We start from the raw sequence: 17022 nt of genomic DNA on the forward strand, positions 1-17022 counted from the left end.
AGACCTTTATGCGCATGCATGAATTTTGTCCCCGCCTTCCTGCACATCAGACACTGCCTGTCAGTTGCTGAGTGAGGTGCTACATAACATGTTCAGCAGATTACTGATTCTCTCAAGTGACTGAATGTGTTGAGCAAAGATACTGCATCAAATTTTGTCAAAAGCTTGGTGATTCTCAAAGCAAAACAATTCTTAAGATTCAGAAGGTGTTTGAAGAAGATGCGATGGGTGTAACACAAACTAAGAGTGGTTCAACTGATTCAAAAATGGCTGCACATCAGTGGAGAGTGACCAGCATTCTGGCAGGCCCCAAATTGCTCAGAGTGCAGCTGTTGTTGAGAAGGTACAAAATTTGGTGAGGGCAGATCGCCATTTGACCATGTGGGAGATTGCCCAAGAGGTTGGAGTGAATAAAGATTCTGCACATGCTATTTTGCGTGATGATTGGAACAAGCACCTAGTGGCTGTGAAATTCACGCCAAAGTTGTTGTCACCAGAACAAAAAGACCTCTGTTTTGATGTTACACAGGACCTTCTGGACACCACCAACACTGATCCTGGGTTTCTGAACACTGTGATAACTGGAGATGAGTCATGGGTGTATGGGTACAACCCAGAAACAAAAAGACAGTCGTCACAATGGAAGCATCCTGAGTCTCCAAGGCCAAAGAAAGTGCAGCAGGTGTGAAGCAAAATCAAGGTGATGCTTACTGTCCTCTTGGATGTCTGTGGAACTGTGCATCATGAATATGCACCGGAAGAGCAAACAGTGACAAAGGAGTAATATCAAGATGTTCTCCGGCAACTCCATGACATAGATCAGCGCAAAGGACCAGACATGGTGACAGCAAAAAACTGGCAACTACATCACAACAATGACCCCACACATTCATCCCACTTTATCCAAAATTTCTTGGCCAAAAATGGAATTACAGCAATTTGCCAACTTCCCTACTCTCCAGACATGGGTCCTCGCAACTCCTGGTTGTTTCCAAAATTGAAGACTCCATTAAAAGGATCCCATTTTGAGAGTGTAGAAGAGATAATGTGGAACATGACAACAGAGCTGAACACTATTCCAAAAGAAGACTTCCAGAGATGTTTCCAGCAATGGAAGGATCAGTGGGCTAAGTGTGTGTAAGCACAAGGGGCCTACTCTGAAGAGCATTATGGTGCCAACACTGTCAGGTACTCGAAATATTTTCTGACTCTTTTAAGACAGGCCTCTTAGTGGTAAGTCATTTACATAAAATAAATGTCAGATTTGGCCTAAGATGGAACCTTGTGAGATACCATGTGAAATAATTTTCCACTCTGATGTTACAAATTAACCATTTCAAAGCACTACCATTTATTCTGTATCTTTCTAATCAATGTACCAGTACAGAGTGATTTTCAGAATAAAAAGCTTTCATACGGTCATAGAAAATTCTTGTTATTTTTCTGGGATTTGTCCATAGATGAGCAAATTTTCTGACCAAATTTGTTGATGGCACATATTTTACTCTTCCCTTTCTAGAAGTTGAACTCATTTGATGTGACGATATTAGATTTGCCATGAATTTTAGGCCTTGATTGTAAAACCTTTTCTGAATATTTTTGAAAATATTGGGAGAAGACTTACTGTACGGTAGTTTCCTACATCTTTGAGATTTTCTTGAACAATGGCTTTACTACTGCATACTTTAAAGCATCCGGGAAGCATTCTTCTTCAAATGACTGGTTTATTATTTCAGATAGAGGTGCTATTTCATCCCATCCAGTTGAATTTTTATTTTTAAGGAAAAATATTACTTTTTCTACATCTTTAGCTGTAATTCAAAGTGAGTTAGAGTTTGCATGTTATTCTGATTGAAAGCAAAGGACTGGACATGATCTATGTAAACACTTACATCAACACCCACTTTTGATACATTTATGAAAATTTTATTGAAATATTTGATGTTTCTGAGGGATTTAAAATATTTTTGTCATCTATCTTAATTTTGGAAATTTGTAGACTGCTGGGTATTACACCAAGTTCTGATTTTACCGCTGACCACACTACCTATGATTTATCTGTATAGTTCAGATTGAATTTTTTGTGTGTCATTTCTTTTGATGCATTTACCATCCTTCTAAATATAATCTTAGGTCTTTTCACATTGTTCATAAAATCTAAACTTGTATTACTTTCCAGTTCATTATGTAACTGCCTTTTTCTGGTAATTGACGCTTTTATCCCAGCTGTTATCCATTTCACTTTGACTGTTATTTTTTCATGTCAGACTGCAACGGGAAATATTTAATTAAAAACATGAAAAAAACCCTCAAGATATCTGTCATAATTTGTAGAACTTGTAGTACAATGATCCTCTGACCAATTTACTTCTTTCAACCCACAATGGAACAAGTTTATATTTTCCTTACTGAAAGATCATTTGATGCAGGTTTTTCTAATGGCTGGTTTGTTTATTTTTGGTACCTCTAAAAACGGTGCAAAATGATCTCAAATACCTAAATCAATGCAGAATTATTTTGTATCACCAAGTGAATAATTTCTCAGAATGTAATCTATGCAGGTTGCAGTTTGTTTACTCTCTCTTGTGAATTCTGTGAAGTTTAGATTGAAACCAAATGCTTGAATCAGATTGATAAATTCTGTTGATTCACTGGATTTGTTTATTGTATTTGTGCAAAAATCAGCAGCTATTGTAATGCTTTTCTTTTGCTCTTTTGTGAGTTTCTGTAAGAGACTCCTCAGTTTAAACAGAAATATTTTTGTTACCTCTTTACTTGGAATTCTGTACATCAAAAGTATCACAATATTTTGTAATAATTGTATACAGCAACTTTCAAATATGTCCTCATAATTTAGAAAATTAAAATCATCTCTTACTTTATATGTTTAACAATTTTTAATTAGTATGCAGGGACCCCCTTGAATTTTATTAGTTCTACAAAAGCTACTGGCTACAACACAGTTCTCTAATGTATCAAGAATTTTGATGCAATCTTTTGTTAGCCAATGTTCTTTAGGCAAAGAACTGATGTATCCTTCTTCCGATCAAGAAAATTTGTAGATAGTTAATTTTTGTTTCTCTGCCATTTATATTTTTCATGTGTAAGCCATTTATGTTGAAATGCATCAAAAATGTGTCTTCACTGTTACCTATTGTTTTAAGACTTTCTTAACGGATTTTTACCTTTTATTCCTTTACGCAGCTTGTCACTCCACTCACACACATTTAGTTTCCCTTATTGTTTATAATTTTGCATATTTCAGTAAACGTCTTGCTGAATTTTGCTGACCCTAGCCTGTTCAAATGTAGGCCATGTTATGCCAAGCAGTTGGTGGTTATAAACTTATTTTGATCCACAAATACTGTTCCTAGACTGTTACACCATCAATATAGGTGTTGAACACATACACATGTGAAGCTGTGGGCAATAATTCTAGCATATAAATATAGATTAATGAGAAAGAGGCCAGCAAAAGATTGAGGGGAGGAGGAAATGGCACAGTGAGACATTAAAATATATACTTACAACCCCAATAGCTTGAACAGCAAAGATGACAATGCTGAAGAACTGAGGCCATCCATAAGGATGTGCAAATTGCACCCGGTCCGAAATAGGAGGTATGTCCTGGACTAGGTAGTACAGAGTAATGCCCAGGCCAACAGTCATGGAAACATTAGCAGTCATGGATACTGGCACAAGCCACTTTAGGCTGGGTACCCAACCAAGCAGGATAAGTGGTGGTAGTGTTCCTGCTATGTACCAGCGCTGATCTGATGATGTATTGGTGTAGTGCTCCACCACCTATGAAACACAGATAGCCAATTCAGTCTCCTGCATTAATCCAATGATATTTTGTATAGATGTCAATTGGTACCAAGTAGATTACAGTAAAATCATAGTTTCAAATCAATAATTGTAATATGAGACTGTGTAAGAATATCTTAATATTAAACCATCACATTACATTTTAATAATAATGGATGGTTATAGCTAAACTGCCAGTGTTCCAATTGTTACAGTGGAGGCTTTACATGTTGCAGGCCACTGAAATGGTGTAGGTATGTTCATTAATCAGTATGCTCACAGAGTATGCTGAAAAAATAATAGTTCCTCTTTTTGCCACAAAGTGAAAATCTGGCTCTGTAAGCAGTCAGAATGTGAAATATTTCCTTTTTGAAGTCAGTATACTGTTTGTCACTTGGCAACATGTGTTGACTTTTTTTTTGTGACCTGACTATTGGTGTAAGGATTAAGAAGGTAGAAGTTTTCCACATGAAATGCAACAGCTATTGAGAAGAGAGACCATGCACTGCTGGAAAGTCGTTTCATCAGAATGGCTGCAGTAGCAGCATTGCATTGCAGGAATATCACCAACAGAAACAGCTGTAAAGAGACTCCATGTCAATAAATTGATTAATGAATATGATCAAGAAATTCGAAGAAACAGATAAATTAGGTGATGCAGCAGGGAGAGAGTGGTGGCCCATTCCTGCAGCAGTTGTTGATGAAGTTGCTGGAACTATAATCAACCATGAAGCACATGCCTCAGATTCTGAAACCAGTGCTCAAGTTGCATCATGGAAATTGTCTCTCTTCGGGTCAAAATCTCAAAAACATTCTGGCACATTTCACACTGATATCCCTATAAGATTCAGAATGTGCACAAAATAAAGCCCCAAGACAGGCTACAATGCCATGACTTTGCACTTTATTTTTTGGTACACATGGAAATGGATGACAAATGTCTGGGGAATATTTTTTGGATGGATGAGGCACATCTCACCGTGCATGGTGCCGCGTAAACACACACAACTGTCACATATGGGATTGTACTCTGCCACCTGTTGTAGAGAAACAGACACTGCACTCAACTTAAGGGACTGTGTGGTGTGGTGTGGTGTCACAAGTTCCTTCACTTGCAGTCCAATTTTCTGTGAGGAGATGACATCTTGCAAGCTATTTAGGTGTGCAGTGATGTCTGTATGTTATATGGACTCCTTGTGCAAGAGGTGATTCCAGCTGTGTCCACACCACTATTTTCATGCAAGATGGGATGACACCACATGTCAATTGGCAGGTGAAAGATTTTCTTTGTGAAACTTCACTAATGACCACAACATCTCTGGACAATTTCAAGGTGTGTGGCCTTGCAGATTGCCCAACTTAAATCCATGTGACTTCTGGTTGTGGGAATATCTGAGAGACTGTGTCTATCAGGGATGTATGCAGACTACTCCTGATCTGAAAGATAGCATATGATGCCACATTATTCTGATTATATTGGATATGCTGCCAGCAACTGTCGACTATGCCATGTTGTGGATGCAGCATGCTGCTGAGTCGAGAGAACAATATGGCAGTGCAACAGTTGCATGCCGATAGATCATAGACAAAGATAAATCAAAGATGATTGAGTCCAAAGATATGGCACTTTATGCCAGAGGTGCCACAGAGCCACAACCCCCACCACCCCCCACAGCACAGCAGAGGGAAGCTTTATCACTCGAACACAAAATCTTCGTGCCAGCGCGGCGGTTGAAGGTGGCATCCAGCGTGAGATGTGGGCATGTCAGAAACCACGCTGACAGGGTCATGTGCATTGGACTGCTGAGTAGGTGGCAGAATATCGCTTGAAGACAAGTCAGTGGCATCGGCAGGCGGGGCAGCGGAGATGGCAAGCAGAAGCGTCAGAATGCAGGTCGGAGAGGAACCACACCAGTTTTAAGTGGTTAACGGAAATTGTTTGAGGTTGTCCATTGAGATGAATTATGAACGTATTCACTCAGCGACGTAATATGTGGTGAGGGGCCCAAATAAGGTGGTTGCAATGCCGCTGGCATGGAGTCATTGCACAGCATCATGAATTCACATGCTGCCAGGTCCATCTGAATGAACACTGGTGGCATGTTATGAGGGCGAGGTGGATGGGTTCATAGGCAAGCGACACACGCATGCACCAGTTCCACAAACGAAAGGTCAATGGCATCAGCCGACGGTGCATCCTCCATGAATTCTGCTGGCAGGAGGAGTGGCTCTCTGTATAGCATCTCTGCCAGCAATGCATTCAGGTCCTCCTCATGGGCGGGGTCTCGGACTATGAGTGGGGCTTTTAGAGTTCGGTTCCATCGTTCAACCAGGCCATTCACCTGCGGGTGATAGGCCGTAGTGAGAAATTTTGCTACACCGCACAGCTTGCACAGTCGAGCAAAAATTGTGGATTTTAATTGTCGTTCCTGATCAGTAGGGAGTGAAAGAGGGCAACCAAACCTCGACACCCATGTGGATAAGAAAGTGGGAGCAATAGTTTCTGCTGTTATGTCAATGAAAGGGACTGCCTCAAGCCAATGGGCTATGCAGTCAATCACAGATAATGTGTATTTGTACCCCTCGGAATGGGGGAGCAGACTGAGCACGTCAATGTGGACATGCCGAAGGCATCCCCTTGGTATGTCAAACTTGCCTAAAGGAGGCTGCACATGTCTGCCGACTTTACTATGTTGGCATGGGACACATGCGTGGGTCCAAGTGTGGCAGTCATGCGACATGCTGGGCCAGATGAAGCATTCAGTGACTAGTCTCATCGTTGCCTACGTTCTGGAGTGGGCTAAGTTGTGTGAAGCATTGAAGATCCCCCTCCGAAGAACGGATGGTACCAAGGGGCGGGGGGAGCTCATAGAAACATCGCAAATGACTGGGGTCATCAACCTGGGCAGGACAAGAGGTTGGACAGCAAGTGAAGACTCATTGTCCAAAAATAATCACTTTGTATCGATGCCTTTGGTCTGCAGTTGGGCCAGGTCATCTAAGTTAAAGGGTGCGGTAAGCACCGAGATACAAGATAGATAATCAGCTACAACATTCTCTGCACAGAGGATTTAGCAAGCATCTGAGGAATGTTGGCAAATATAGTCCATATGGTGGAAACGTCTTGGCGGAAGGTCCTTCACCGGGTTGCATTTGGTATCCATGAGAGGATTGTGATCCGAGTAGATAGTGAAATGTCACCCCTCGAGGTCACACTGGAAGTGTTTGATTGCCTCATAAATCACAAAAAGCTTGCTGTCAAAAGACGACCACTTACACTAGCTCCTGGTTAGTTTTTTTAAAAAAGAAGCAGAGTGGCTGGGTGGAGTCAGTGCTGTGGTGTTGTAGAACAGTGCCCACAGCTGAGTCACTTGCATCAGTTGTAATAGAAACACAGGCCACAGCATCACGGTGGGCAAGTGTGATGGCTTTCACAATGGCAGTTTTGAGATTATCAAATGCATCGAGCATGGGTTTGATCCAGTTCAACTTACATTTCCCTGTGGTATTTTTGCCAGAAAGGGCATCGGTAATGTCCAGTTGGATGGAGGCAGGCTGAGGGATATGGTGTCGATAAAAGTTTACCATACCAATAAAACGACAGAGTTGAGCATAATCTTAGAGGAAGCGGCAGGGGGAGGATGATTTCTACGCAAGAATCCATTGGTCGGAGGCCGTCGGCCATTACGGTATGGCATAGGAATGTTAACGATGTAGAACAGAGTTGAGATTTATCATGGTTGATCGTTGGCCGTGAGAGCCGAATGGACTGCATCAAGGTGAACCTGGTGTTCCTCGGCAGAGGAGGTAAACATCAGAATGTTGTCCAGATAAGCAAAAGCAAAAGGCAGAGATAGCAAAATGGAATCAGTGAACCATTGCCAAGTCTGTGCAGCATTTTTCAAGTTGTAAGCCATGTAACAGTATTTGAATAGGCTTCAGAATATCTGGCGGGTGCATAGGAATTTGGTGATACACCTTCAAACAATCTAAGACAGAGAAGAACTTCGAGTCATATAGTAATAGTGTGAAATCCTGGATATGAGAAATGGGATAGTTATCAATAACTCTCCAAGCATTAAGGGATCTGTAGTCCCCGCACATGTGTAAGGAGCCGTCCTTTTTAGGAACAAGGTGGATAGGTGAAGACCAGTTTCTGTTGGATGGTCGGAGCATGCCTGATGCTAATAAATCCTGAATGATTTCTTTTGCGTGCAGAAGTTTGGAAGCGTTAAGTCACCTAGTTTTGTAATGTATACGTGGGCCATCCGTGGTGCGGGTTCTAAGACAAGTGCCATAGCTGATGGCCGAGAACTGTGAAGGGTGGCAGGCAGGAGGGGTGGCAGGGTGGGGGGTGTGGTGGAGGGGGGAGGAGGGAGGGGACGGGAGGGGGGGGGGGGGACGAGAGTGGGGGCAGGTGCGGCAACTCGTGAACAGGCCAATGGCCACCAAAACAACCACGCTAGTGTCACACTATTAAAAAATTATGACGCTGGTAATATTACTAATCACAATGTCACTTTTATGACTCTTGATGAGACAATTTATCAGTTCTCACTGGGAAACATTTTTTCAAATAGTGAAACTGGATCGCGCATCAGCAAAAATTCTTTGATTATTTGCTCGTGATGTCATGAATGCAAGAACAGGAAACAGTTCATGAAAGAAATGTAAATACTAGCAAGACACACAATTTGACACAACTCATGCAACTAATAATACAACAATTTACATAGCAGTTCACAAGACATCGGGAAAATATAGGACAACAGTTTACATAGCAAAATCAGGCATTTAACAATTTCAAGAGCAGTATTAGTCAACGGTTCAGTGAGGTGAGCAAAACTATAAGCAGTGAATTGTCTGACAAATTATCTGAGACGTTCACAGAGCTCGGTAAACAACTAAAACAAGAAATAATTACCGACATGTCCCGCAATATAAATATGTTAACGGAAAAAGTAACATCCATAGACTATAAACAGGAACAACTTGCAGGTGAGTTACAAAACCTTAGTGAAGCATATTCTCAAATTCAGGAGATGCAATCCCAAGTGGATGCGCCGGTAAAAACTGTGACAAATGCAGTCAGTGAGCTCCAAGACGTATCCAAAAATCTACCTAAAGAAATACACAAGTTGAGTCTAAGAGTAGACCAGTTTAAGTTTAGAATCAGAATTTGACAAAAAACAGAGAGATAAGTTATGTGCAGATGTAAAGGAAATAACTGAAAAAGCTGAAGCTGGGGCGCTGGATAAGAGCAGAGCACCCTTGCTGAAAAGTTAGTGTCAGTGTGGAAAACTTACGTAGATACTGCAGAAGAAGCTCTAAAAGAGAAAGAAAGCCAACTTCTAGCTAAAATAGATTCGGGTTTAAAGACAGCAGAGGAAAGATTATGAGGCAGTGTTACTAAAACTACTGACATTCCAAAATAACGTATGACAGAAAACAAACCCATGCTTTTAAAGAAGTTATATACCTTCCCTCATTACCCAGAATACAGGGCTAGACCACTGAAGGAAAATAGCGAAGGATTCACAATGCAACAACACTTGCCAGCAGTTGCATCTGTTGAGAAAGCACAGTTGCCATGCACTATGCCACAAGCGAACATAAACACACCTGTCACTGACAGTGCTGCATGTTTGTCAATTTTACTTGCAGATGAGGGATTACTTAGGCATCAACAATTTCCGATACTTACCTCTGAAGGGAAAAGAAGACGCCCTGTGGTCTTTACTACAGCATTTTGAAATGTTTTACCTCACACCTGGACTGAAGCCCAGAAAATTAGATTTGTTGTTGGAGATACACAGGGTAACATTCTGCTATGGGCTACAGACATGGCAGAATGTTGCCACTATTTGAACATTTTGAGAGAGCATTTCTAGATATATATTGGTCTGAGGCCATACAAGAAAGGCTCATACACGTAGTATTCAACACAGCTCCATTCAGTATCAAGTATGGAAGCTTAAGGGGCTACTTTGAAAGATATTTGAACAAAACCAGATACTGGATGAAACCAGTATCTCAAGTAGCTGTCTTGAAAATTTGAAAGAGCTGTCTCCGTGCCCATATTAGGGAAAAACTCATTACCATTCCGGAACGTGGCACCAAATACTTTCTGTCTGCACTGGACTCAGTTGATTTGATATACAAAGAGAGACCAGTACAACCAAAGCCTGTTAATATGCCAACAGTGCAACGAAGGTTTACAGACCAACAAGTAAACAACGGATTTGTAATACAATACGAATGGCAACCTTACCCCACACAGACCCATGGTAATGGTAACAGTAATCACAACAGCAATGGAGAAAGCCATAAACTCAAAGGCAGATATAAAAGAAATGGGCAAAAATTTAGTAAAAACAACTACAATGGGCGAGTAGTGTATGGCCAACCCGTACCATATGTACAGACACAAGCTACTGGCCATAATCAGCCTACAGCTTGGCAAACACAAAACAATACCAGACAACAGAATAACTCACAGACAGCAGAATTTGGCCAGCAAAGTAATGCACATATGCCGAATAATGCACACAGGCAAAGAGAATTTCAGTCGAGAGCCTCACAGGATATTAATTGGCGTAATCAAACACCAACAGTCCACATAGTGGAAGTTATGTCTAACTCAGAGACCGATGTCACCGCAATGCTAGAAAACTTGAACCACTCATGATAGGCCCCCATTCTGTAACCTTGGAGGAGGGTGGGGGCACGAGCTTGATCGACACATGCTTCATCAGATACAGTCATGGTAATGATGTGAGAGATGATCTGTATCTAGGTAATGAGGGTGCGCAGAAAAATTTGACAGAGTGCAAGGCACAAGCTACTATCAAAGCCAAAATATTTGACCTTGATGTACCTATTGTGCTTGACACAAGTGATAAGACTAATTTGATGTCACAGGGATTTTTTCAAGAACTGAAGAAACGTGGCCATGTACCCATTCTGCCAGTGCAAAACTGCAAAGTACAATCTGCCACTGGTCAGAAATCGAAAGGAGTCAAGATACAAGCCATAATTTCTGTACAATTAGGACAGTTTTCTTAGCAACGTAATTTTTTGATGGTAGAGAAAATAGTAGTTGATCATTTAATCGGTATCGATACATATAGGACACACCAAGTACAAATTGATACAGGAAAAGGCCAATGCCATTTCACTGTAAATAAACAATTATTTGCAATAGACCTAATCAGGTGAAGTACTAATAGATGTAAAACTGAAGTTACTCAAGACCTTGAAGTTCAACTGGTAAATCCCATAGTTATGTTTGTCAACACATACAATAATGAACACTTGGCAGCAGAAGTAGTAAAAATCAACACAATAAGCACAAAGGAAGCGAATCAAAGTACTTGTCTCCAGAACAGCAAGCAGAACTTACGGAACTGATACCTATTTATATAGGTGTATTTGAAAAAAGACTTGGTATTATTAAGGATTTTGTGTTTAAAATGGGAGTGTATCCTCACAAAACTTTTTGTCCTACCTCATACCCTATACCATGGACAAAGAGGGAAGCAGTAAGAAAAAGAGAGTAACAGGAAGCTTGAATGGGACATAATACAACCTTATTTTCCCCTTATTGTAGTCCTATTTTGGCTGTGAGTAAGCTAGATGGTGAGGTACACTTGGTCCTCGAAGCACATAACATTAATAAGATTCTTGTATCAGTCCAAATACATCCAGACAATTTAGAGGAACAGCTTATGAAATTCCATGATACTAAATTTCTTTCTATAATCAGCCTCCGGTCTTCTTATTGACAAATAAAAATACATGAAGAAAGTCGGAAGAGTACTGCCTTCATATGTGGGGGCAGGAACTTCAAATTTCAAGTAGTACCACTTGGATTTAACATAAATACAGGTGTATTTATCTCTGCATTTGACAGAGTGCTATGGCCCAAACTTCTGACTAAGGTAACAGTATATGTGGATGACCTTTTAGTTGCTACACCCACTTGGGTGCAACATTTAAGATTAATTGAACAAGTATTGAGCTGCTTTTCTGAGTATGGAGTAACAGCAAATCTCAAGAAATCTAATTTCAGACAAGAAAAGGTAAAATTTTTAGGACACATAATCTCTTCAGAATACATACTGCCAGATCCTAAAAAACTTGATACCATTAGGAACTGCCCTATTCCTCAAAACAAGAGACAATTAAAGGCATGCTTAGGCCTAGTGTCATTTTTCAGGAAATTCATCCCTAACCAACTTATGAACAGTGATGCTTTACTCAATCTTCTCCTGAACAACAAAACTTGGTTATGGGACAAGCAATGTCAAACCAATTTCGAAAACATCAAGCAAGCCTTATTAAATGCTAATATTTTATCTCAACCAGACATGAAGAAAGATTTTCGTTGACGCATCGACGCATCTTCTCACGGTCTGCTGAGTGCATGCCTTTTTCAAATGTTAGAAGAAGAGGGAAATCGATTCCCTAAAGTAATTAGTTTTGCCAGTCTCACCTTATCTGAAGCTGAAAGTTCATGTAGAGTCATGGAGTTGGAGGGTTTGGCTGTAATTTGGTCCTTTAAAAAGTTTGAATATTTCCTTTGGGGTAAACACACAAAAGAATACTATGACCATCAGTCCCTATTAATTTTGTTAACTTTTAAATTGCTACACTGAATGGAAAGCCAGGTGGTGTATGTCTCTTAAAGAATTTGATTTTGAAATAGTATACATAAAAGGTAATCAAAACAGAATGGCTGATGCTCTTTCTCAACTATCACAAGGCTTACAGGAATTCAACAATCTTTTAGAGCAGGAAGGTGAAATAAGAGCTATGTTGATGGAGGACAAAACACTCTGACCATACTATGTTCACATGTGTAACACGTGGAGCAATTACGGCAGGAAGACATACGCTGGAGTAAGTTCAGGGCAAAACTCACACACAACAGTGATGAAAAATTAAAAAGGTTTGTCACTATTCACAAAGATGTTCTGTTCCATAGGAACCCTCCTGAAGTAGAATAATGGTGTGTGTGTTTGCCAGAGGAATATGTGAATGATTTTATCTTACACACACACAATACTTGGAACCATTATGTCTCTGCAAAATACACTGATAATATAGGTAAATATTGTTATTTCCCCAACCCTACATGAAGAGTACTACAGGTGGTAAGAAAGTGTATTGTTTGCCAGAAAGCAAAACATTCGAACATCTACAAACAGATAGAACTACATCCCAGAGTGGCTAAGAAACCTCTAGAAAATGTGTTGTTCGATGTGGCTGGACCTATCACAGAGGCAAGGGGAGAGTAAAATATATAGTAGCCTGTATGATATTTTCACAAAATATGTAGAACTGTATGCTGTACAGAAAGTTACAGCCAATTCAATTATAAATGAATTAAAGAGAATTATTATGCAAGAGTAGGAAAACCAGAAGTCACGTTAACAGATAATGCCTCATATTTTGTTGTTGTTGTTGTGGTCTTCATTCCTGAGACTGGTTTGATGCAGCTCTCCATGCTACTCTATCCTGTGGAATCTTCTTCATCTCCCAGTACCTACTGCAACCTACATCCTTCTGAATCTGTTTAGTGTATTCATCTCTTGGTCTCCCTCTACAATTTTTACCCTCCTCTCTGCCCTTCAATTCTAAATTGGTGATCCCTTGATGCCTCAGAACATGTCCTACCAACCGATCCCTTCTTCTAGTTAAGTTGTGCCACAAACTTCTCTTCTCCCCAATCCTATTCAATACCTCCTCATTAGTTGTATGATCTACCCATCTAATCTTCAGCATTCTTCTGTAGCACCACATTTCGAAAGCTTCTATTCTCTTCTTGTCTAAACTATTTATCATCCATGTTTCACTTCCATACATGGCTACACTCCATACAAATACATTCAGAAACGACTTCCTGACACTTAAATCTATACTCGATGTTAACAAATTTCTCTTCTTCAGAAACGCTTTTCTTGCCATTGCCAGTCTACATTTTATATCCTCTCTACTTCAACCATCATCAGTTACTTTGCTCCCCAAATAGCAAAACTCCTTTACTACTTTAAGTGTCTCATTTCCTAATCTAATTCCCTCGGCATCACCCGACTTAATTCGACTACATTCCATTATCCTCGTTTTGCTTTTGTTGATGTTCATCTTATATCCTCCTTTCAAGACACTGTCCATTCCATTCAACTGCTCTTCCAAGTCCTTTGATGTCTCTGACAGTATTACAATCTCATTGGCGAACCTCAAACGTTTTATTTCTTCTCCATGGATTTTAATACCTACACTGAATTTTTCTTTTGTTTCCTTTACTGTTTGCTCAATATACAGATTGAACAACATCGAGGATAGGCTACAACCCTGTCTCACTCCCTTCCCAACCACTGCTTCCCTTTCATGCCCCTCGACTCTTATAACTGCCATCTGGTTTCTGTACAAATTGTAAATAGCCTCTCGCTCCCTGTATTTTACCCCTGCCACCTTCAGAATTTGAAAGAGAGTATTCCAGTCAACATTGTCAAAAGCTTTCTCTAAGTCTACAAATGCTCGAAACTTAGGTTTGCCTTTCCTTAATCTAGCTTCTAAGATAAGTCGTAGGGTCAGTATTGCCTCACGTGTTCCAACATTTCTACGGAATCCAAACTGATCTTCCCCGAGGTCAGCTTCTATCAGTTTTTCCATTCGTCTGTAGAGAATACGCGTTAGTATTTTGCATCCGTGACTTATTAAACTGATTGTTCGGTAATTTTCACATCTGTCAGCACCTGCTTTCATTGGGATCGGAATTATTATATTCTTCTTGAAGTCTGAGGGTATTTCACCTGTCTCATACATCTTGCTCACCAGATGGTAGAGTTTTGTCAGGAGTGGCTCTCCCAAGGCCATCAGTAGTTCTAATGGAATGTTGTCTACTCCCGGGGCCCTGTTTCGAGTCAGGTCTTTCAGTGCTCTCTCAAACTCTTCATGCAGTTTCGTATCTCCCATTTCATCTTCATCTACATCCTCTTCCATTTCCATAATATTGTCCTCAAGTACATTGCCCTTGTATAGGCCCTCTATATACTCCCTCCACCTTTCTGCTTTCCCTTCTTTGCTTAGAACTGGGTTTCCATCTGAGCTCTTGATATTCATACAAGTGGTTCTCTGTTCTCCAAAGGTCTCTTTAATTTTCCAGTAGGCAGTATCTATCTTACCCCTAGTGAGATAACCCTCTACATCCTTACACTTGTCCTCTAGCCATCCCTGCTTCGCCATTTTGCACTTCCTGTTGATCTTGTTTTTGAGACGTTTGTATTCCTTTTTGCCTGCTTCATTTACTGCATTTTTATATTTCCTCCATTCATCAATTAAATTCAGTATTTCTTGTGTTACCCAAGGATTTCTTCTAGCCCTCGTCTTGTTACCTACTTGGCCCTCTGCTGCCTTCACTACTTCATCTCTCAAAGCTACCCATTGTTCTTCTACTGCATTTCTTTCCCCCATTCCTGTCAATTGTTCCCCTATGCTCGCCCTGAAACTCTGTACAACCTCTGGTTCTTTCAGTTTATCCAGGTTCCAGCACCTTAAATTCCCACCTTTTTGCAGTTTCTTCAGTTTTAATCTACAGTTCATAACCAATAGATTGCGATCAGAGTCCACATCTGCCCCTGGAAATGTCTTACAACTTAAAACATGGTTCCTAAGTCTCTGTCTTACCATTATGTAATCTATCTGAAACCTGTCAGTATCTCCAGGCTTCTTCCATGTATACAACCATCTTTTATGATTCTTGAACCAAGTGTTAGCTATGATTAAATTGTGCTCTGTGCTTCCTCTTTCATTTTTTAGTCCCAATCCATATTCACCTACTACATTTCCTTCTCTTCCTTTTCCTACTACCGAATTCCAGTCACGAATGACTATTAAATTTTTATCTCCCTTCACTATCTGAATAATTTCTTTTATTTCATCATACATTTCTTCAATTACTTCGTCATCTGCAGAGCTAGTTGGCATATAAACCTGTACTACTGTAGTAGGCTTGGGCTTCATGTCTATCTTGGCCACAATAATGTGTTCACTATGCTGTTTGTAGTAGCTTACCTGCACTCCTATTTTTCTTATTCATTATTAAATCTACTCCTGCATTACCCCTGTTTGATTTTGTATTTATAACCCTATATTCACCTGACCAGAAGTCTTGTTCCTGCTGCCACCGAAATTCACTAATTCCCACTATATCTAACTTTAACCTATCCATTTCCCTTTTTAAATTTTCTAACCTACCTGTCCGATTAAGGGATCTGACATTCCACGCTCCGATCCGTAGAACGCCAGTTTCTTTCTCCTGATAATGACGTCCTCTTGAGTAGTCCCCGCCCGGAGATCCGAACGGGGGAGTATTTTACCTCCGGAATATTTTACCCAGGAGGACGCCATCATCATTTAATCATACAGTAAAGCTGCATGCCCTCGGGAAAAATTACAGCCATAGTTTCCCCTTGCTTTTTAGCCGTTCACAGTACCAGCACAGCAAGGCTGTTTTGGATAGTGTTAGAAGGCCAGATCAGTCAATCGTCCAGACTGTTGTCCCTGCAACTACTGAAAAGGCTGCTGCCCCTCTTCATGAACCACACGCTTGTCTGGCCTCTCAACAGATACCCCTCTGTTGTGGCTGCACCTACAGTATGGCTATCTCTATCGCTAAGGCACGCAAGCCTCCCCACCAATGGCAAGGCCCATGGTTCTTGGGGGGATGTAAATGGAAAGAGTTTGTAGATTCCAAACATATCAAGCACATTTTAGTATCCAAATTTCATACCATAGCATTCCCCATAGAAAGGTTGTTTAAGGAATTCAACAGGGTTGTGAGGATCTATATACCTCATAAACATAACATGTCAACTGAATATGTCACTCCTTTCGTACAAGTTGCTAACAACCTACCCCACACATCAAATGGATTTATACCAAATGAGCTGATGATCATTTGCAAACAGGTAGAGTGTGGGAAAAACCTTTTCCCAAGATACTGACACCAGAATTATCACTGGATGATAAAATACGACTAGCAGTAATCAACCTTGAAACCTGGACTAAATATAGGAAAGGAATTTATGACAGAAAGCTGAAAGGTACAACACAATTTTATACAGGACAAAAGGTGTTACTTAGAACACATCCCAAATCCACAAAAATTGGAAAACTGAACCATAAGTGGCAATTACTATACACTGAACC

General features: G+C 40.4%; 1 protein-coding gene across 1 annotated transcript in view; it reads right to left on the reverse strand.

The window, feature by feature from the left end:
- LOC126427097 (proton-coupled amino acid transporter-like protein pathetic) overlaps positions 1 to 17022 on the reverse strand; it is a 161725-nt gene that overhangs the window by 75382 nt on the left and 69321 nt on the right. Inside the window, exon 4 of the mRNA XM_050089341.1 lies at positions 3529 to 3804. Coding sequence (XP_049945298.1) covers positions 3529 to 3804 — 276 coding nt within the window. The remainder of the gene's footprint in view (positions 1 to 3528; positions 3805 to 17022) is intronic.

Source organism: Schistocerca serialis, chromosome 1 (genome assembly GCF_023864345.2).
Source record: "Schistocerca serialis cubense isolate TAMUIC-IGC-003099 chromosome 1, iqSchSeri2.2, whole genome shotgun sequence".
NCBI lineage: Eukaryota > Metazoa > Arthropoda > Insecta > Orthoptera > Acrididae > Schistocerca > Schistocerca serialis.